Source organism: Prionailurus bengalensis, chromosome B3 (genome assembly GCF_016509475.1).
Source record: "Prionailurus bengalensis isolate Pbe53 chromosome B3, Fcat_Pben_1.1_paternal_pri, whole genome shotgun sequence".
Taxonomy (NCBI): Eukaryota; Metazoa; Chordata; class Mammalia; order Carnivora; family Felidae; genus Prionailurus; species Prionailurus bengalensis.
In genome coordinates this window covers 39,497,455-39,518,320 of record NC_057355.1, presented here as the reverse complement: position 1 = coordinate 39,518,320, position 20,866 = coordinate 39,497,455, and the positions used below count along the sequence as shown (strand labels likewise).

Sequence of the window (20,866 nt, the reverse complement as noted above, 5' to 3'; positions counted from 1 at the left end):
CAGTGGGAATAACTTCTGAGTGTCATGTAAGCCTTGGGAACTGATAAGTTGAAAGCTTTTACTTTGACTTAAATAGGATTATGTGCAAACTTTGAAACTATGAAGGAAGAATTTTAAACTTACACTTTTGAAAGCATTCAGTAAGCTATTTTTTTAGCATCTGTGTTTTACTACAAAATTAATCCTGCTGCCTCTTTACCAGTTAGGTCACAAGGTTGTTTGAAAAGGTCCTAAAACATGCACCCACTGTAATGTACTGGGTGATAACTTCTACTAGTGGAAAGCTATTCACTGCACTTATGCAAATTAGGTGGCCCTTTCACTTGCTTTTATTCCATTCCATAGAAGTACCTTTGTGCCTCTGGAGCTGAGCACAGGCCTTTGAGTTCAGTCTTTGTGAAAGCAGAGAAATTCTCTATTTGAATATTTGACGTGTATGAGATTTTTCAATCTTTGGACATAAATAAGAATATGTTACTCCTATTCATTACTTTAAAGGAAGGGACTCTCATTATAAATATGATAGGGCTTGTTCACTTTATTTTTAAGTATCTGTTGGGATAATTTTCACTTTTCTGGCTGCCTAAAGTGACCACACAAAATATAGTTTAGTTCTGCCTTTTAAACCTAAGTTGTAGATTATAGATACATTTTCAATGTGCAAGACAACAGTAGGCATTCTTGTTAAATTAGTTCGAGAAATTCATTTTATTTTGTACAAGGTAACGATTCCTCTGCACAGTGAACAAATATATTACAAATCTGGGTTATTTAAAAAAGTATTGCCATTTCATAGTTTCACTTATGCTATTGTACAATAATAGTGTTTTCTTTGTTTGAATTGTATGCACATCACTTTGAGTGAAAACTAGTTTCTGTAAAATAATCACACAGATCTTTCCAAGTTGCCAATAAAATGCACAGTGCTCATATATAGGTTGACCACGAACCTGTGTGTGATAGTGCTAGACGGAAGTTCCTAACAGTTGCTCTGTAAGATTCAAATGTCTCTTACCAGTAACTCCTAGATACGTGAAGGCAGCTGTTGTCACCACAGATTAATCACACCCTCTGCCTTTCCCTTCTCTGTGCTGCCTAATATGAATTGCATTACATTTCTTTAAAAAATCATAGAATGCCAGAGCTGAGGGGTTGTGAGAGCTCCCTTACTCTCTACTTCTCTCCTTTTTAATACACAAGGAAAAAAGGAGTCCAGAGAGGGCAAGTAACTCTCCTGACCCAGGGCTTTAGCAATTCCACCATGCTAACTACCTCTTGCCGAATTTTGCCCATGAGATAGTTGGCAAAAAAGAGGTGAAACCTGAATGCTGCTGCTGGTTTGCAGTTTGCCAGGCAGCAGTTACTGTACATGCAGGGTAGGGGAAGAAGATAAAACCTGGGATTCAGATGAAGTTTCTCCTGGCTGATCTGACTTCGCCATGCTTCTTGATCCTTGCTTTACAAAGATAATTGAGCACTTTGCTGCCCTGACATACTGAGGTAAGTCTCTTATCTCTATTTCTTTCTATGTATGTATGAGACATATTTACTTGGGTCTACAAAGGAATTTTCTAGTATTTCTATTTTGTAAGGCTTCAGTGGAAAGGAAATTTGCTATTGCTGATCACTTGCTCCCATGCACACATGCAGCATTCATGTAAGTATTCTATATTTTCCCCTAACGATAAAATTTGCTTAAGCCTTGTGTGAAGTGAGGGAGGGGGATTTACTCATTTATTTCTTTTCTTGCTTTTGCTGGTTATTGCCCAAACTATTGGGTTCCATGGCAGACTTCCAGGTTGTATCAAGGGCCTCAGAACTCCCACACTTCCTGTAGCAGCTATATGCCAGCTCTATACCCGCTGAGTCCCTCTTCTGTATACCTCTTTGGAAGGAATTTTTACTGGCTGGACTCTTACCAGAATGGAGTAGTATACAGGTGGCCTTTAGTTTCCTCGGTTTGCCCTTATGGTCTTGAATTCTTGTGAGGAGGTCCTCTTTTTTAGGGCTTGGGAATTGGCTCCATTTTGACTCCTGAGCCCCCGTCTACCTGTGTTTACTACTAGTGGGAGGTATGGACACATCCAAATACTGGGATCTGGAGCATGAGCTCGTTTTGATACGTTTTTGGCCCTCTGAGTAGGTGGTGGTTTTCAGTAGAAACACTTCATACCCTTATATGCTGTTTACTGTGAAGTTTTACATCATGTTACAGCACCTGATTACAGTCTTTATTTGATCATTTCATTTCCATCAAGAAGCATAATGTACTTTAAGCAGACTGTTAAACTTGCTCTATCCACTTTTGTCCAATTTCCTCTACACTTTTAGGTCCTATACTATATCAAGCTCAAGATTTACAAAGAAATGCTTGAAAGCAAGTACTTGTCTGACTCGAGGAATGCCAACCAAATAAATATGGGAGGCCAAACAGCCGTTTTTAGGGATGCTTAATTCACACCAGTCTGTGACTGATTGCTTAAAGCATCATCTCAGAGTTCTAGTTCACCTGGAATGACTCAGGTATTGGATGGAGTAAGGAGACATGACAAGGCCAGGACTGGGCAATGTTGTTGAACCTTGAATCAGCAAGATTTGGTAAAGCTGGCCTAGAAATCATTGTTGTAGACTGAAAGAGGCTGCTGCTGCGCTTTGGAAAACTTTCCCCCTCCTACTACCACGAAGGGCAGAAGAGGGAAAGTTCATCTGTATTTATTAAAGTCTTACTTTTAAAAAATTGAAGTTGTCAGTATTAGACTGTACGCTGTAATCTTGGCCATTGTGATGGGTGGATCAGACATACATGTGTAGGTACTTTAGTGGTGATATTAGCAGTTTGTGTTTGTGTATTATTTAGGTAATAAAACAGAGGTGGAAGGTAACAGCAACCAAAAGTACATATACATTTCAGGTGCTTTAAAGTAATCCATTCCCCTCCCCAGTTTCCCCTTCCCCCTAGGAAGTTTGTGAAACCTATGCTACGTGTTTTCTTAAGCATCATTTTCAGATGATTAAGTATGTCAGTATATATATTTAGCTGATGTTCAGTAGCTGTATCTTAAATGTTTTAAAAGATCCTATATAGTCCTGGGCATTTTGGGTTGGGTGTGGGTGGGTGGATAGGATTTGCCTTTGTGAACAGACCTGTTGAACAATGACCCCAGTCCCACTTGGAAGCTCTTCTTTAGTTCCAGGTGAAAGTAATAACTAACACGCAGCTGAAGTCAGTCTGTGTCATTATTTCAAGTCAAGGGATTGTCTTCTTTCAGAGAGTCAGAATATTCAGCAGAGCATATTGCAAGAGAAAGGCTTCTCTCTTAAGACTGCTTGTCCTGGGAGGGCCCATTGGCAGGGCTTTGTCTTACTGGGAGGAGGTCATAATGACCAGGAATATGGCTGTTCCTAGGTAGGTCGTATGGATTCTGGATATAGCTGGAGTTATGACCGAGGCCTTCTTGGACCACACTGATTGTGGGCTCTAAGGAATATAGTGAAAAATGAGTTCAGAGAACAGATTAGCTTTGGTTGCCTTGTTGGGGGGAAAAGAGTTCTATTTAACTCGATAGGGAGAGAAGCCAGGGATTTATAAATCTGTGATAAATAGATGAGGGTTATGACTGAGGCTTGCTCATGAAATGGAAAACCTAAGTGAGTATACTATTAGAATCCCAGGCTCTGGGTCAAAACCAAGAGGTTTAGAATATCCTAGAGGTAGGAGTGTCATCCACGAGCCCAGAGACATAGGTGAAACGAAGAAGGTAGGAAACGGTGATTTAGAAACTTGCCAAATGTCTGTTCTGATTGTTTTCTTTTTTAAACTGGGATTTGTATCAGCAATCAGTTGAAGTGTGTGTGTGTGTGTGTGTGTGTGTGTGTGCACGCGTGTGTATATACCCACTGACTCCCCACCCCCAGCATTTCTGATTCATACTAGTCCTGGTGTTTTTTTTAAAGCACAGTTAATACGAGAATTTGATTTCCTGCGTGAGAGAGGAGGGTAGTCCTGGGAAAGACCGTTCGCCTTGGATTCCTTAAAAAGCAACAAAAGAAGGGTGTGTTTTCAAGACCGGGTGAGTGGAGAGGGCTTGTTTGACTTCGGATACTGCACTATTGCCCTGATTTCACTAAGTTACTTATTTGAGACACCTACCAACTTCATATATATTTTTATTAGATGTCGACAAGGATGGTATATCTGTGTACGGAGACCCTCTGTGCACAGGCGACTTCATTTCTACATAGCTGCTTTCTGGAAGCTTGCAGGTGAGGATGGGTGGGTCCTTAATTGTGGCGTAAGGGTTTTCACTGCTATTCAAGGAACAAGTGCTAGAACTGCACACGGATTCTTTCATGTAATCTGTAAGGCAAGAAAGATTTCTTAGGACATGAGAGGACATAAGACTTAATTTCAGTACCAGAAACAGATTGCAGTTTATGTGCCTTCAGGATCCTAGAGCTGTCAAAGCCTATGATAACCCAAGATTTCCTTCTTAAATATGTTGGAGTGGTTTCCTAGGTAGGGAGAGTTCTTTTCTTAAAGAAACCTACATTTTTGGAGGGACAGGAACATTTTTGCTTTTGGCTGTCAGTTCTAGCACCAGAACAGGATTATTTTATGGTATCTGTAATGCGCTTTCACATCTACTATTTACTTTTTTACAAAATCCTTCAGAGATGGTTGATAGTTTGCATTTTAGAGGATGAAGGCCCAGAGAGATGAAGTGACTTGGCTGATGTCAAGTCATAAGCTCATAAATAGCAGTGCCAAAACTTGAATGCATGCCTTGGGACTTCTTGGCCTGTTTGTTTTGTGATATCATTCTTCCTCTGAATTCTTTTTGATGACTAAGAAGCTTAGATTCAAAAAGAAGTAGGTGTGTGTTTTGGCACAGGTGTGGGCAACTTTTAGGCAGCAAACTTTGGCTGGCGGCATCCCTGCTCTTGAGAAGGTTGTGATCAGAGGTGGGGCTGACTGAAGTGTAATAGAGATGTGAAAAGCACCTGGGTCTCAGGTTAGCCTTTGGAAAGTTCCTGTTTTCAAGTAAGCCTCACAGCGTATCCCTGGGGTCACTTACCTTAGTTCTTGTGAATGCTAACTGAAACCTATTTTGACAGTATCTTTTTCTGATACCAGGAGAACTGCTTCCTCTCCTGCTGCCTGTCTAGTGCATCATCCCCAAGACTTCAGGGTATGTTAGGGTACAAAAGGATGCAAACTGATTTCCAAATATGAGGCAAAGTAACTGTGGCTCACTGGAGGAAGAAAGTGTTTTCTTTGGGACCGGGAGTCACAAAAGGGAAGGGGAGCCCCTCCTTCAGCCTGAGACTATCAGTGCAGCTTCTAGATCACCCCAAGTGAGGCAAGACTGTTCTGATGGCCTTTAAAAAGCAGTTGATTCTCTCATCTGGCAATTCAGGCCCTCATTCTGTGAGGATCTGCCAGCCAGGGGGTCCAGAAATAAGCATGGAGTTGCATGACTTGTCAGTCATGAGTGGTCTTCAGAGGTCTAAATTTCTATAAGTGGTAGCAGATGGTGAAATTTCTATATTTCTCAGCTTTAAATTTCTGTAAGTGGTAGCAGATGGTGAAATTCTTGGACAGTCTTCCACTAGAACCATCACATGCTTTCTGCCTCCAGCTTGTGAGATTAATGAAAATGTAAAAAAAAAAAAAAAAATTGATCATTGTAACTCATGGGGTGACTAGCTGTTCCCTTAGGTCCAAGGAGAGCAGAACACTCCATGTGGATGCAAGTTGAGATGTTTGCTACCACTGGCAGTCTTTTCTCCTGTAACAGGTGACTGGGTGGGAGGGGATCTCTTTTTCTGCTAGTACAGGGTTACCGATGTTTGTTTCAGAGGGTAACATTTCCTTAATCTTGTACAAAAGTACATTCACCCATTAATTCATTCAAGTGTTCACAATACCTGTGATCTAGCTTAGAACAATAATTCTTCTCTCTTCCCCTTATTTATTGCTAATGAGGAAACTGAAGCTTGGAGTGAGGAAGTGACTTCCCCAGGGTCACACTGCTCATCGGTAGTAGAGCATGCTCCAGAACCAGGCTCAGAACATTTTCCATCTCACCCTGGCCCACAGGTAGAGGATGTTGGCCTTGGTCCCATTGCAGATTGTGGCCTCTTTGTAGCATATAGAACCCAAGAGAGGAGTAAGAGAAAACATTCTTGCTAGACAATGAGCAGGCCCCGCTGTTGGTGAGGCTCTCATGAAGAAAGGGGGATGCAGGTCCTGTGAGTCCTGGGCCACAACCTGCCCAGAGCCACATAAAGCTGCTTCTACTGAGTTGTTTTCTCTCTTTTTTTTTCTTTCCTTTCTTCCCTCTTTCCTTCCCTTCCTTCCTTTTTACTACTTTGTTTCTTAGTACAAGGGCTGGAAGTATGTCCAAGAACCCCAGCATAGTCCATCGGTCCCACTCTGTGGTCTCTGAACTTGGTAGCCAAGGAGCAAAGGCAGTACTCAGGACTCAGAGCTGCTTGTTGGAAGCTGAGACTAGAATTGCTTAAAGAAAGGCTGTCTCCTGAGTGAAAAGTCCTAACACCCCACCCCTACCTCCTCACCCAGACACATCCTTTTACTTTGATGGGTGGGTGCCTTAGTTGCATGTTTTCTAAAACTTAAGGAATAGCAATAGAAAAGGTAGCCCTTATAGCTACTATCTTCACTCCATTTAGGTCACTTGAAACTTGTTACATCTGTGAAGAGGGCTGGACACGAAGGACTAGGATTACTACTTCAGAAATGAGGATAGCGAAGCTCATAAAGTTTGCTTGATGCTCGTAAGTGGTCAAGTTACGACTCAACCCATCTTCTCTGGTATCTAGTCATGGTGTTTTCCTCCTTGCATCTGGTTACTTGTGCTCCTATTCTGTATCTTTCAATGCAAACTGTAGCTGCAACAGCTTTGTTTTACCCTCAACGAGGAATACCTTCTATCGATGGGGGCCAAGCCCTGCTGGGAGAAAAAGGCCAAGCTCTAAGCTTTTGGTGGATATCCCATGATCAATTTATTTGTGGCAGTGGGGGAGTCTTGAAGCTGTAGCGCAAAGCTGAAAAGAGCCACAGTCAGCCAGTAGTGCCCCTCTTCTCATTTCCACCAGAAAAATCAAGGCTGCCTTCAAATTTGGAGGTATGCAGTAGTCTCCTGCCCTCCCCAATCCACAGGGATACTTGTCCACGACCCCCAGTGGATGCATGAAACCACAGATGGTACTGAACCCTTTATATACTGTTGTTTTTTCCTTTGCAAACATACCAATGATAGAGTTTAACTTATAAGTCAGGTACAATAAGAGATTAACAACAGTAATAGAACAATTATAACAATATAATGTAATAGATGTTATGTGAATGGGGTTTCTGTCAAAATACTGTACTGCACTCACCTTTCTTCTTGCGATGGTGAGGTGAATGACCTAGGCATTGTGACAGGCCACTATTGATTGGCCTTGATCATGTGCTTCTGGATCACTGTTGACTACGGGTAACTGAAACCACGGAAAGCAAAACTGCAGGTAAGGGGACTACTGTAAATAGTTTGCTGTGCAGCAGGGGATGCACCTAAGTGGATGAAAGACAAGTTGGGGTTCGGGGAGGGGATTCGTTTTAAGGAGAAGCTGTATCTCATAAAGGGGCCAGAGTGAAAGAAAGGATGGAGAAGCATGTATATGTTGAGGTGGGTGAGAGAGGGTGTTGGATATAATAAAATCATCTGGATTCTATTTTGGGGAACTGGAGGGAGGAAAGGGCCAGGCTAGCTGAAAAACTTACACTTTAGAAAGCTATTCTTTTCTCCAGCTGAGTCATCTACCTGCCTGCCCTCAGGGAGGGTGGGGTAAGAGGAAGAGTAACTAACTTCTCTCAGGCACTTCCCCATCCTTTAACAGCCCCACCCTACACTAGCCAGTCCCTGCACTTCAGGGCATTTTGCAAGGAAAGGGGAAGCCTCAACCAAAGCCACCTAAGCTTTGGAGAGTCACTCCTCGGCGGCCCATAACTAGCATCTGGACCAAAGACTTAGCTTTATAATGCCTTAGCATTTTTTCTCAGGGCCTTGGAAATGAGCCTATACCTCTTCATTTTATAAAGGAAGCAGCAAATCCAGAGAGGGGAAATGACTTTCCGAGGCCATCCTGTAAGTAGGATCTGATCTGAACTGTGGGTGGGAACCTAGAAGGCTTTTAGGTTCACACTAACATCTAGGTAAAGCCAGTATCTCTTAGAAAACCCAGACACTGAACATCTGTTTCTTCTCAGCTTATTATTATTATTTAGTCACACTGCTTTTTTTCTTCCTGGGCCCTAAGTTGGCATTCTTTTCTTCACTGAGAGACCAGGATATGGGGAGAGGAAAAGGGAGATTTCGGGGTCAGAAGGAGAATCACACTGACTGAAAAAAGTTTTCAGGAGGTCACTGGACTCCTAACTAATCTTGCCGCCCAAGGTAACTGCAAGGAGAGAGGTGGAGGTTGGATTAGTAAGGAGCATACAGGTAGTTTCCCTGAGGCTGCAACAGTGGGATTCAGGATTTCAGGATCATAAAAGTGATGGAGCGTACTGGGGAGGATTTCTTCTGTAGCACCTTTAAATGCCTGACGGATAAGGAATTGAACACAAGGCAGTTTGTTACAATATCATTGTGTTGAGGGGGAGAATGGGGAGAGATGGACAGGTGTTTAGGGGTAAAATGGGGTTAGTGCAGCAATGTGTGTGGTGGTGTGCAACTCCAGGATGACAGTGAGTGGAGGTCTTCAGTAACAAGGATTAAGGTCCTAGAGGGGGCCTTAGAGATGGGGCTAGTTACAACCTCATCCTTGGAACAGAGGTAGAAACCAACACTCAGGAAGTAACAGTGTGACCTAGTCAGTGCCACACAGTAAGAACTAGGAACAGAATCCAAAACTTACAGGCCAGGCTCTTTCCCACTGAGTTCAGAGAACACTCAGACTCTTACTTAGGGTTCTCATTTGGTTTGGCCCAATAGTTTTAAAAAGTAATCATTCCTGGTACAGACTAGTTTATTAAATGTTTATTGGGAGTTCAGCCAGTTAGTGGGGTTTAACTTTGGCAAATAGTTCTGTAAAGTTCCAAACTGTGACATTTCATTTTCCTCTTTTTGAAATCTCTTGTTCTGATGTGTTGGTTCCTAACATCTGGTGGCATATTTACCTAGACAGCCTTCTTTGCTCGAATTTAAAGGATGTTTATAGCCAGAGTGGTAAAACAAAATCTGGCCTTCCTTGCACTTACAGGCTCAGATACATGATCCCACAAATGAGGAATGAATGACGCTGAGGCAGAGACCCTGCCCTCCTTAGCTTTGTTTGACATTTATGGTTGCGAGTCTGAAAGCAGTTACCCTAATCATAAAACAAAGTGCATAGGAAAGTTGGGTGCTCATTTTATTGAGGTGTTTGGGCCTGTCTGAGCTTATTCATGCCTGAGTCATGCATATTTTGAGAACTGGGAAGTCTCTAAAGAGATCTTTGCTGTCCAAATCTTTGAGAAAGAAACTGAAGTCCCAGGTCACAGTGGTAAAACAGCAGAGCTTTCTTTTCTGTTTTTAGCCTCACTACTGTAATGGTACTTGCCTCCATTTGGATGGTTTAAGTTGATATGCAGAAAATGGCCAGAATTGATGCTCCTAGGGGAGTAGTGTCCTTTGGCTGGCCAGGAGCCTAGGGGTTGACCTCTGTCCTCAGATTGTTCTCTTGTGGTGTGCACATCCTAACGTGTTCATGGAGACTTGCCCTCCCTGCTTTAGTATCACCTACCCCTAGCTCACCCCACTTCTAATAACCAAGGGCTATAGATTATAGATGACTAGCTCTTCTTATTTAGGAAATAGTTGTGTCTCAGGTATAACTAAGGCTCACTCTGAAAGACCAGAACCAGTAATTGAGGAATCTGGGTCAATCTAGATCAGTGGTTCTTAAGTGTTAGTTGGGTGATGTGCTGCATAAGAATATCCTGAAGTACTCATTACAAATGCGGATTCCAGGGCTCCACTCTAGATCTGCTTCAGAGTCTTGGGAAGATGGGGTGTGGACAACTATCTGTTTAACAAGCTTTCCAGGTGATTCTGGTGCACAGCTAGATATATCCATTGGAATCTTTGCTGTCAGCCATCTCTCTCAGTGTGGTTGAGACTCCTAAATAGACCTCAAGAGACAAAAGGACAGCCCTATTACATTAGTACAACTCTCTACAGTATGCAAAAAACACTTCGCATAATGTGTTTTTTTTTTTTTTTTTATTGGCTACTCATGATAACCTTATTAGACAACAGGACAGGTATAAGTATCCTGACTTTGCAGATGAGGAAACAAGGCCTTGGAGAGCTCCCAGTCTAAGGTCACCATTAATATTTGACAGAGTAATAAGTGACACAGTTTCTATTTCACACATTCTGTTACTTAAATGTAGGGCCTAAGCCCAGGGCAGGACCTGACCTTTATCTTTGGCTTCACCCACAGATGTCCTAGAAGGATGATCCACCTCGCATTTCCCATGTGCTAAGGATTCGTCCTGACTTTCCCTGCTTTCAGAGGCACAGATGTCAAGGGTGGAGTACCGTACAGTATTAACACTAGGTATTATTTTCATTCCTTGTGCTCCAGAAAGCCAGCAGGTGCAGGGTGGCATTCCTCACCAGCACAACGACAGCAGGCCTCTGGGGCGGGTAGATTGACTTTATTTCAGATTTTATAATCAATTTAACTCATACTAATTGGTTGGATAATGACATTCTACATTTCCGAAGACATTTAGTTGGCATCTATAAAAAACCCACAAGCGCTTGCTAAGCAGGTGCAACTTAAATCGAAATATAAATTCATTATTATTAGGATTGCTCCTCCTGAGCAGAGCTACCCAGCAGCCCCAGGTCCTGTGGTCTTTTTACTTTTTTGGGGAATGAGGGGAAGAGATGTGCGCAGTGTCTCTGGTAGAATTCCTGGTCATGTCAGATCTGCACTCTTTATCTTGCTAAGCCCTTTCTAATGGGACGTCAGGATTGGATACTCTACCTTTGAAGCCTTTGTCCATAATGTATGTGTTCTGACGTCTGTCCATTCCACAAGCACCTGCATTAAAATAGTGTAAAGAAAGAAAAATGGGGTGAGTGAGGTTTACTTGGACTGCATACATTTTTGCTTTATTTTTTTCTTGCCTTTTTTTCCTCCCCTACCCATAAAATTAGCTAAACTGCTGGAGAATTATTCTGGGTTTAATCTCCTCTAAATCATTTTGACCAGGCAGGAATTCTTACAGGGATCAGAAGCATTAGCGGTGAGCTACAGCGCCCCCTGGCATATGCAGCACTGCTTCTCCTCTTTAACCTTAACTGTGAGGTCCTCAGAGGCAGTTCTCATGACACCCGCAGTCACTGTAGGTGAAGTTCCAAGCTCCAGACTTACAGGATAAGGAATGAATCAGTACCAGTTCCTAGCTTGGGGAAGGGGTGTATGACATTCCAAATCCCAGTTCTGTTGGATTTTGGAATGGGGCTGAAGACTGTTTCTTACCTCTCAGCTCTGGTCCTGCCTCCTCTCCTGGATCTGATGCTCAACTGAGGGGAGCCGGGGAGGGAGGTGGACTGGTGGCTGAGATTCTTGATTAGTTATCTTTCCAGGATGTACAGTCATTTCTATTCATAGTCTCTCTTAGTTACCCATTTTTGGGGGTGGACCATTTGCACAAAACAGAGGTGCCTTTGACAAGTATTACCACTGTTTTCAGTCTGAAAGATTTTTTCCCTTTTGGCTGTCACAATTTATCCAGCTCCTGCAATGCATGGTCCTTAGCCATAGCCAGATTCAGGACATAAAACTTCAGGGACCAAACTCAGCTTCTTTGTTGCTGGTGATACCAGAGAAGAAGCTGTCTGGCATTTTTAGGTTGAGACTGTAATGACTCTGGTAATTATTTTCAGCCTTTAACTGAGTCATTATTTTTCAGCGCTTAACTGAGGATACAATACCAGGCAAAAAGGCATGCAGCACACAATGACTAAAATACAATTTTGACTCCGCTTGACTCTTCCCTGTTTCAGACACTCAAGACCAACCCACTACTATTTGGATACATCCCTATACCATAATTCCTCCACAGAGTTCCTAAGTTGAATTTGTAGGAATCTATTCTTACCTGCCTGCCTTCCACACATTACTGAGTGATAGGGCAGAACCAGTCCAGGTTTCCCCCTAGGTTGCTGTTCTTCTAAAGGGCCTGCAGGTACCTGTGTCCTTCAGAAACATGACTCAGAATCTGTATCCCTGGCCTCAGTTCAGTTCTTTATACCAGACAAGGGCTTCCTTCACCCTCTGGGAGGGAGGCTAGGCTAGGCTGTTAACTTTTCCCTTTTCTGGAGCAGGAAGCAGAGGCCCACAGAGGGACAGTCACTTACCCAACACAAAAACCAGGACCTAGATCTCCCTAACTATTTTCTCCCATTGGCCACCAGCCTGCCTTAGTGTAAGCCAAAAAATGATAGCATGTGGTGGCTCTGGCTGCACTGGTTGAAGAGTGAGATCTATAATGCGGGGAGAAATGTGGGCTGAGCCCAGAGGATGCTCCCTGTGGAAAGAGATGCAGGGTGGTGGGGGTGGGGAGCAGAAGGATTATATTTGGTGGGGTTGCTGAGAAACCAGACACGGCCGAGGGGGCCCACAGCCAAGAGCACAGCCTCCTAGGTATAGACTCTGAGTCTTTGCAGCCCACGACTGCTCAATAGGCAGATGAATTCAGAACCTTTTCTCTTCTTAGTGCTACTGCACCCAGGGACCTGCAGGGGTTGGTGGAGCTTCATTTCCTTGAGCTCTAGAAACCAGCTAGAGCCTGAGGGTTGTCCAGTATGCTAAGGCCCTGCCCTTGAGGGGCCACTTTGCAGGGAGGCTACATTCTCTGCTGATTCATTGTGCTTACTCCTATGGCACCTACTTCTGCAACTCCTACCCACCTTCTCCCATAGCAGGACTGACTTTGCCAGTCTCCTTTTTTCATCTTGCCCCAGCCACCAGCTTTGAGTCTAATACACAGCAGAGAGGATGTCGGTTGACACCTCCTTGCCCAACCTCTCCAGATCCCTGCTCGACAACCCTACCCTATGATCTCGGAGAGCTTGGCCTGAGCCACTGGTGGGTCTGGGGTCTCTCTCTGTAGGACAGTGGGCTTTTAGACCAGAGAGCCAACTCTCTGTCATCCACACCCACAGGACCCAGAGAACCCCAGAGGTGCTCCATCCTCAAGTTCTCAATGGTGTGGGACTGTAATCTGTGGTCTATAGGGAATATAATTATGATGTGTCCCCTTCACCTAATACCACAGTTTGTCTATATTCAGTGACCATGATGGGAACAGAAGGGGTGATGGGGGATGGATCCAGGCAGGCTTCCTTTAGATAGGGTTTTGGGTTTGTAGACTAACCATGTTGGGAAGAGGGCTCAACAGGGAAAGATCTGGGACCATGGCAGGTAAGTCTGGGGCAGGAATGCGGGGTAGGGCAGGGGGTCTAACCTGGTGAGTGTGGCTCAGCGGGGCGGCTGAGGTGTCTAAGTTCAATGTAGAAGTCCTCGGGCGGGTACCTGGCCTCCAGGGCACTGATCTGGAAATGGGAGTCTAGTGAGAGGAATGACAGGGAGGAGCCATTATTCCCAGGGCCCTGGAATGGCAGGGTGGGGAGTATGGAGGGGGTGAGGGTCAGGGTGGGGCAGGTTAGAAGGAATTAGGGCCCCTATGGGTAGTAGCCAAAGGGGCTAGGGCCAGGGGGATCTGCTAGAGTTGAGGCCAAAGACCTTTCCTCCCTCACCCCCACCCCCCCTACAGGAATTGGTGCCTACCAGGACATCAGGGCAGAGGAAGCAGTCCTTGAAAAGAAGTACTTTGGCAGGGCCTGGCTCAGGGAAGGGTCCCTTTCTCAGATGGCGAGTGCATCTTTTGCCTGCATCTGGAAGTCCCACATCCAGGCTCTAGCTGTCTCCCTTGTGGTCCCTGGGTCATAGCCACCCTCTCCCCTGATATAAAGGGCATCCTGGGCTTCCTTTGCTTATAAGAGCTGAAACCAAGGCTTGGGTTTCCTCCCTGTACCACTTCTCCATGGGGAACCCATGCTCAGGATTCATTTAACCTCCCTTGGAGTTAGGACAGGGCCCCTTTCCATGTGGAAGGAGGAGAACAGGTGGGACATGATGGCAGGAGACCAGACTCAAAGCACTACTGACCTAACACGTTCACAAAGCTGTATGGGGTCCAGCCTGCTGTTTCTCTGTCAAGGGACTTGTTACTGAGCTGTTTGGAGAGTAGGAGAGCAAGTTAATCCCTTTGCTCCCAAGGTGCCCCTTCCCAGCCTTCACTTTGCCCAGCCTTGTGCACCCAACCCTGTGACGATCCTGACCCACCTATGTCTTAGATCGTTGAGGGAAAGGAAGAGCTACATGTAGCATGGCATGGCCGAGACCAGTGGGAGCAGAACCTGCCCCCTTCTAAGCTGTCTGGCTGAAATTGTAGGGTTTGTGGCCCTTAGGACAAAGTAGGGCAGGGTGAACACAGAGCCAAGAACGGGGCGGAGCCTAGCTGGCTCTGACAGGGGAAGCAGGTCAGGTAGGTGGGGCTGAGCTGTAGAACAGGCTCTCCAGTGTCTTAGCTGCAACACGAGGCCATTTTCAGTACAAAGAGAGGTGCTGAGATTGCAACATCACTGTCACCTCTGCTACCTGGCCGTGTGTGAGTCTTCCTTTTGTATGAGCAAGGGAAAGCCTCAGCTTTGGCATCATTTTTGCCTCTAATCTGCTGTAGCCTTGATGTGGCTCTAGTTAATCAAGGACTTTGTACTAAGAAATCCAGATTCCTTGCCCTCAGCTTCCAGCTCCTCAGTTAAGCCTAAAGCTGAAGCTGGGAATGAGAGTCTGAGCTGAGGAGGGGAAGAAAGGGCCAAAGCCGTGGGGTTGATGGCTACAGACTTTGCTTATGGGCCTCAAGGTACCCTGCATACAGCACTCCCATTTCATAGGAAAACTGAGGCTGAGAGCCTGTGGAAGAAAGTAGCCTTGGTGCTGGTTTGACAGTGGTTGCTGCTGGGGTTGAACTGTGTGTTATTTTTAAGGGGTTCAAGCTGTGTTCTACCAGGTCTGAGGACTGGTGGACATTTTCTGTGGGCCAGACTGGGAGAAAGGATTCCCAGAGCTCTAGGGCAGAGGCTTAGACTATGAAAACTGCTTCTGTCTGTGTTCCTCGCACAGGAAAGATGATGCAGGAAGCCAGGAGGCCTGGGATTGCCCTCCTAATGGTCCTACTGTATGTATACATGTGTAGTTGTGTGTGCACACGCATGCACATGCTTAGGTGGGTGTCAGGAGGAGTGCAGCATGAGCCTTTTCATTTCTGAACCTCCCGCTCTGCCCAGTATGGGTCCTGGCACACCAGGGGGACTCCCTACACATGGGTGCTGAGACATCCTTACCCAAGGCCCTGTGATTGTAAGAGGAGGTCTTGCCATTAGCCAGGGTTATGCTGGGAGCTGTGATGGGAGGGCCCTGTCGAGGGTGGTGCACACCTGCCCTTGAACGCCTGTGGGTCTCACTGTCAGTGGGAACACTGGCTATGGCTGATGTTTGGGTTTCATGTCCCTTGCGTTGGTTCTGATTGCAAAACAAATGGTTGTGGGTATGTAGTTGTAACATGTATGCCAGATATTAGGACGTGAGGGGTACCTGAGTAATAGTGATTACTCTCTAAGGTGCTGGTTGTATGCATAGTGCTGGAAATGGACTGTAGTGATCGGTGGTAGGTGGGGTAGCATGTAGTGTTTTGATTACATGTCTTACATGGCAAAAGTGACAAGGAGGCTACATGTGATTACATGGTGATCACATGGGTTGGTACCTGTTCATTACACACAGGTGTGCGGGTACATATCCGATTGCTGCTGTAGGTTGGTTTCATGTGATGTCTGCTGGTTACGTGGCACTTGGTTCTGTGTAACCTGCTGGCTTCCTGTCCTATGCTTCACAGAGTGTTTACATGTCCCATGGATCACAGGGCTGTGTTTGATGTACTGGCAGTTGGTTCCACATGGACCCTCCAGGTGGGGTGCAGTTCCTTCCTTGGACAGAGGTGAGGGCTCATTGGGAGGATAGTGGGTGGGGTCTGGGGAGTCAGGGGCCCGGTACCTTGGTGGGGCTGTTCCTGTCCAGAGTGCTGGCCTGGCTGGTGGCAGGCCCCCCGCACGCCAGTGCGTGGTAGCTGGAATTGGAAAAGCACTGGGCATGGCTGCTACTTTGAGACAAATCTGGGAAGAGAACAAGGTGCCATACCATCATACTCCTGCCCTTGGCGTCAGAACACCCCAATACTAACACTTGGGCTGGGCAGCTTTGAGAGTGCTCTGCAAAGAGAGACTGCTAAGTCCCCCATCCCCCAAGCTTTCTGGCATCCACTCCCCCCACAGAAATCTGTAGGGCCTGATTTGCCTCTTCCTTCATGGTGTCCCTCCCTGTAGGATGCAGGTCAGGCTCGCCAGTGTGGAGGGTGGCCCCAGCAGCTAGAGCATGGATGAGGAGTGCTGGCTCGCACAGCTTCATATGTCCCTCAGTTGCTACATAGCGCTGTGCTGACCACCCCCCCCCCCCCCGCTTCCCTCCAGTGTTACATCCCAGGAGTGAGGCCATAAAGAGAACCCCTCTCTTCTTAGCCCCAGCCCCGCCCGCTTGTGGATTCCAGCACCCCTCCACGGTGTTGGGGAACTCCAGTGGAGTGGTGTGGGAAAACCAGCCAAACTTACTCATTATAGTCATAGAAGAAAATCCCCAAATCATCGCTGTGGGCTTGGGATTTCATCAGGGGATATTTGCTTTGGCTGAAACTCAGGGAGGCGTGCAGGCCAGGAGCTCCCTGAAGGCAGGGTCTGCACCTGGGCCACCCCTGTCTACCCTGCAGCACCTAGCATTGAGTGGGCATGTGGTAGGCAGCCCTTAGCAGGAAAGGGGTGAGGTGATCTTGGTTTTCTAAATCCGAGATGCAAGCGGCTGCAGGTCAGCCATAAGTTGGGAGCCAGCTGGAGGGAGCAGTCATCCTTGTGTTTACCTAGACAGGCCCCGCCTCCTGTGGCCCAGGGCTGTGGGCAATGTCAAAGCATTTTGACCTCAACTCTTTAAGTAAATACGAAGCCAAAAGCCTCATTTTAAGGCAGCAGTCCAGGGTTCAGGAGATGGGAAGGATCTGGCCCAATAGCCCCACCTCCACCCCATTCAGACTCTAGATAGAATACCCCCTGGGGATACTACCACATTTGTGGACCTACTGAGCCATTGCCCAAACTTTCAGACTCTCCCCCTACCCTGAGCCAGGCACCATCCCCTTCCACTGGATTAACAGGGCGCTCCTAACTCTGGGAACTGGGAGGGAGGGTTGCTCTGAGGCCTTCACCAAGGAAGCAAAAATGGAACAGGGCTCGGACACAGCCCCAGGCCAGTTTCTTGAGGCAGCTCAGGCACTGGGCTGGAGAGGGGTTCCCTTGGAGAGTTTAGGAAAGTTTCTGTTTAGTATGGGTGTTCCTGTGGCCAAAGCCTGGTGAGAAAGATGGGAAGCTCTGGGGAAATGGAAGGAGGTTCCTAATCATAGCTGCTTCAAGCTGGGCACCCAGGAAGTGACATTCCCATAAAACCCCATCTACTTTTCCTAAGTAGGTTCCTGCTCCCCACACTCATTGTCTCCAGGAGCATCTGACCATCCATCGCCTTCAGGAGATCCTGCAAGCACGACCACCCACCTCCAACAATCAACCTGGGTGTCCCCAAGGATACCATGTGACTCGGGGGTGTGTGTGTATGTGTGGGGAGGGGCAGGAGAGGTGAGGCTGGGGGCATAGTCTTTACCTGAGAGTGAGTAGTCCGTGCTGGTCATCCTCATGGCAGGTGTGTAGGAGACACGGGGAGCCAGGTCACGGCCTTTCTCTTTCTGTCGCCGCCGGCGCCAGGCGAACAGGCCCAACAGCACCACAATGAGGAACAACAGGAGGACAATGCCTGTGACAGCACCCACCGAGTGCCGCTCTGCACCCAGCGCCGGGCTGATCTTGGTGTAGGGATTCAGCTCCTCCATCATGAGGGCAGCTGTGAAGGGAGGGAGGACACGAGTCTGGGGGAGGCCTGCTTGCTCTTCAGATCTTGGCCCAGGGCCTAGACTCCTCTAATGTTAGGAGACCTGGGTTCTGGTCTTCAGCCCTATTCTTCAATCCCTGTGTGATCCTGTCCCTCACCGCGCCTGTGTTCTTCAACTGTCTACAGCAGATGGACTTCCAGGGTCATGACCAAGAACAAATGTGATCACGGATGGCAAATAAAATAACAACAAATGTGTACTGAGTACTTTCTTCGAAAAATGGGTTACAGATACTAACTCATTTTATCTTCCCAGCAGCCATATGAGTAAGGACTATTTAATTATTTCCCTTTCACAGATGAAGAAACTGACTCACGGTAAGGTTAGATAACTTGCCCAAGATCATATAACCAGTAACTGGTAAAGTCTGGTTTCTCCGGAGTTCGGAAGAATTGCACTCAGTGCATCTCCCTGCTTACCAGCTTTGTGACTCTGAGTCCTCAGTTTGTTCATTTGTAACATGGGGACAATAATCTCACCCTCCCCAGGGAACTGTGAGCACCATAGGACAGACTGGCAAGAAAGCGTGCCATTGTGCCCGATGACTGCCCACAGCATCCCTCTTGATGATACACGAATGGGCCAACTCTTCACACTGCTGCCAAGCCCATGGTGGGGGCATCCTGCCGCCCAGCAGAGGCTAGACCTTTCCTTGGCTATCAGCAACTGGGTGAACGGAGCTAGTCAACATCCTCGGGGAAATGTGCTGCATTATCATTCTCTGTGATCATCAGAATGCAATAGAAATGTCTTTTGGGCCCCTTTCTGTTAGGTGGATAACTAAGAGCCCATTATCATTCCCCATCTCGCACAAACAACAGTGTAATCCCTTATTTGCACCAATTCACGAGGGGTTTTCATGTATACAAAATCATTTATTGAGTGCTTGCTTATGTGCCAGGCACTGTGCTGAGTTCTCTACTATCATCTCAACCTGGTCCTCATAATTACTACGGGGTGTCCTCTGACTATAGAGCTGGAGCCAAGGTTGAGCGCCTTTGGACTCCTTGGCCCTCAACAGAACTTCGTGTTGTGTTGGAAGATGGATTAATCTACCCTTCCTACTTTGCATGTGGAAAAATAAGCCCGGTAAAATAAAATGACCTGTCCAGCCTACCTAGCCGGTAATGGCAGAACCAGAATTTGGCATATCTTCGATTGTCTGGTGGCCTTTCCAGAGGACTAGCTTGCGCTTACCCTTGTATGGCTCATAGCAAACTGGCCAAGGATGGGGAAGCCATGACTGAGAGGTTCCTGCTCCATCTGCCTCCAGTACCCGGTACCTGGAGCCTCTGCCACCCACCCCACTCCTGCTCTCCTTCCAAAAGTGCACAAACCGAAATCACAAACTGTCCTTCTAAAATCCAGTTGTTCCATTGGACTCTCCTTCGATCCTGTCTCCATGGGGCCCTTCCAGAGCCCCCTGCCTAGGGACTCTGCCACCTGTTACCTTGGTCACACCGTATTCCTTTGAATCCAGAGCTGCAATAACAGGTGCCAGTGACGTGGTCACAGGTGGCGTTGTTCATGCACTCACATAGCTGCTGACACCCGTAGCCAAAGGTTCCTGGGGCACATCCTGTGTAGCACGAAGAAGAAATGGGACGGATAGACACATCCTCGCTCGCTCTTCCCATCCTATATGTGGCCAGCTATGATTAGCCAGTTCCAACTCAGAGTGAAACCTATTTCCCTGTATCTCCCACTGTGGTTGGACCGTGGGAGCACTTCAGCGGTGGACAGAGCACCTTAGCCCTGAGTGTGGGGGGACACCCACTCCTACTTCCTCCTCACCTGACACATTTATGCAGCATCTTTCACAGGCCAGGCCCTGAGCTGGGTGCCATGGAGGCTTCAAAGAATTAAACGACTGTCTCCCTGTATTCCCTCAGTCCCCCCTCAGGCCTCTGTGATCTGCCCTTAGCATCTTCCATTCCTCCCCCAGCTCCTGGAGGAAGAAGCTCTACAGGCACATCGATGTAGGCATGACCTTCAGCCTTTTTTCTTGGGAGTTGCTCCAAAAGTCCAGGGAACACGAGGTGCAGAGCCCTCAATGAGTGGACTTTGAGGGGCGGTGGCAGGGGGGCTTCCCCTGCAAGAGGCTGATGCCTGGCACCAACACTCAGGGTCAGGGGTTGGGACGGCTTACTCTGCTCGCAGTGTCGCCCGGTGAAGCCCGTGCGGCAGGTGCACTTGCCGCTGATGTGGTCACAGCTGGCGCCATTCTGACACTGGCACACACGCCCACAGTCCTTCCCGTAAAACGCTGCGGGGCAGCCTGGAGAAACAGGGTGGGGACAACTACGGAGATGCAGCTGGGACCAAAGCTGTCATCTGCTGCCTCTCTCTGAGCACAGGGTGGGGACCTGTGAAACCCTGCACCTCAGCTGTCCCTACACTCTGGACTCCAGGCTTCATGAAGGGGTAGGGGTGAGAGTGAGGAGTTCTTTAGACAAAGGTGTGTTGGAACCTGAGACCAGGCTAGGGTCTCCTTGCTGTGTAGCCACAGGCTCTTCCTCCCTCTCTGGGCCCTACTGTCCAGAGGGTCGGGTCTTGGTGATTGCCTGGGTACCTTACAGCCCTGACTTTCCAGGACTTGGGGCTCATCAACCCCCTGAATCCATCCAGGCTTCGCAATCCTGGGGTGGGGTAGGGGACAGCTCCGGCCCCGGGGGCCTCCCTCCTCCCTCC

General features: G+C 47.1%; 1 protein-coding gene across 4 annotated transcripts in view; it reads right to left on the bottom strand.

Annotated features, from left to right (window-relative positions):
* Positions 1-689: 689 nt before the first annotated feature.
* The window catches only part of MEGF11 (multiple EGF like domains 11), a 359,712-nt gene continuing 339,535 nt past the window's right edge, over positions 690-20,866 (bottom strand). The window contains exons 18-26 of one of the 4 annotated variants that reach the window (XM_043555118.1): positions 20,325-20,453; positions 19,626-19,754; positions 17,890-18,126; positions 16,186-16,304; positions 14,239-14,305; positions 13,535-13,636; positions 11,047-11,103; positions 4,151-4,357; positions 690-3,478 (exon numbers count right to left, since the gene is read on the bottom strand). In XM_043555118.1, coding sequence (XP_043411053.1) covers positions 3,318-3,478; positions 4,151-4,357; positions 11,047-11,103; positions 13,535-13,636; positions 14,239-14,305; positions 16,186-16,304; positions 17,890-18,126; positions 19,626-19,754; positions 20,325-20,453 — 1,208 coding nt within the window. In that variant the 3' untranslated portion in view covers positions 690-3,317. Of the gene's footprint in view, positions 3,479-4,149; positions 4,358-11,046; positions 11,104-13,534; positions 13,637-14,238; positions 14,306-16,185; positions 16,305-17,889; positions 18,127-19,625; positions 19,755-20,324; positions 20,454-20,866 lie in introns of those variants that run through there. The other 3 variants (XR_006293259.1, XM_043555119.1, XM_043555120.1) reach the window with 3 other exon arrangements.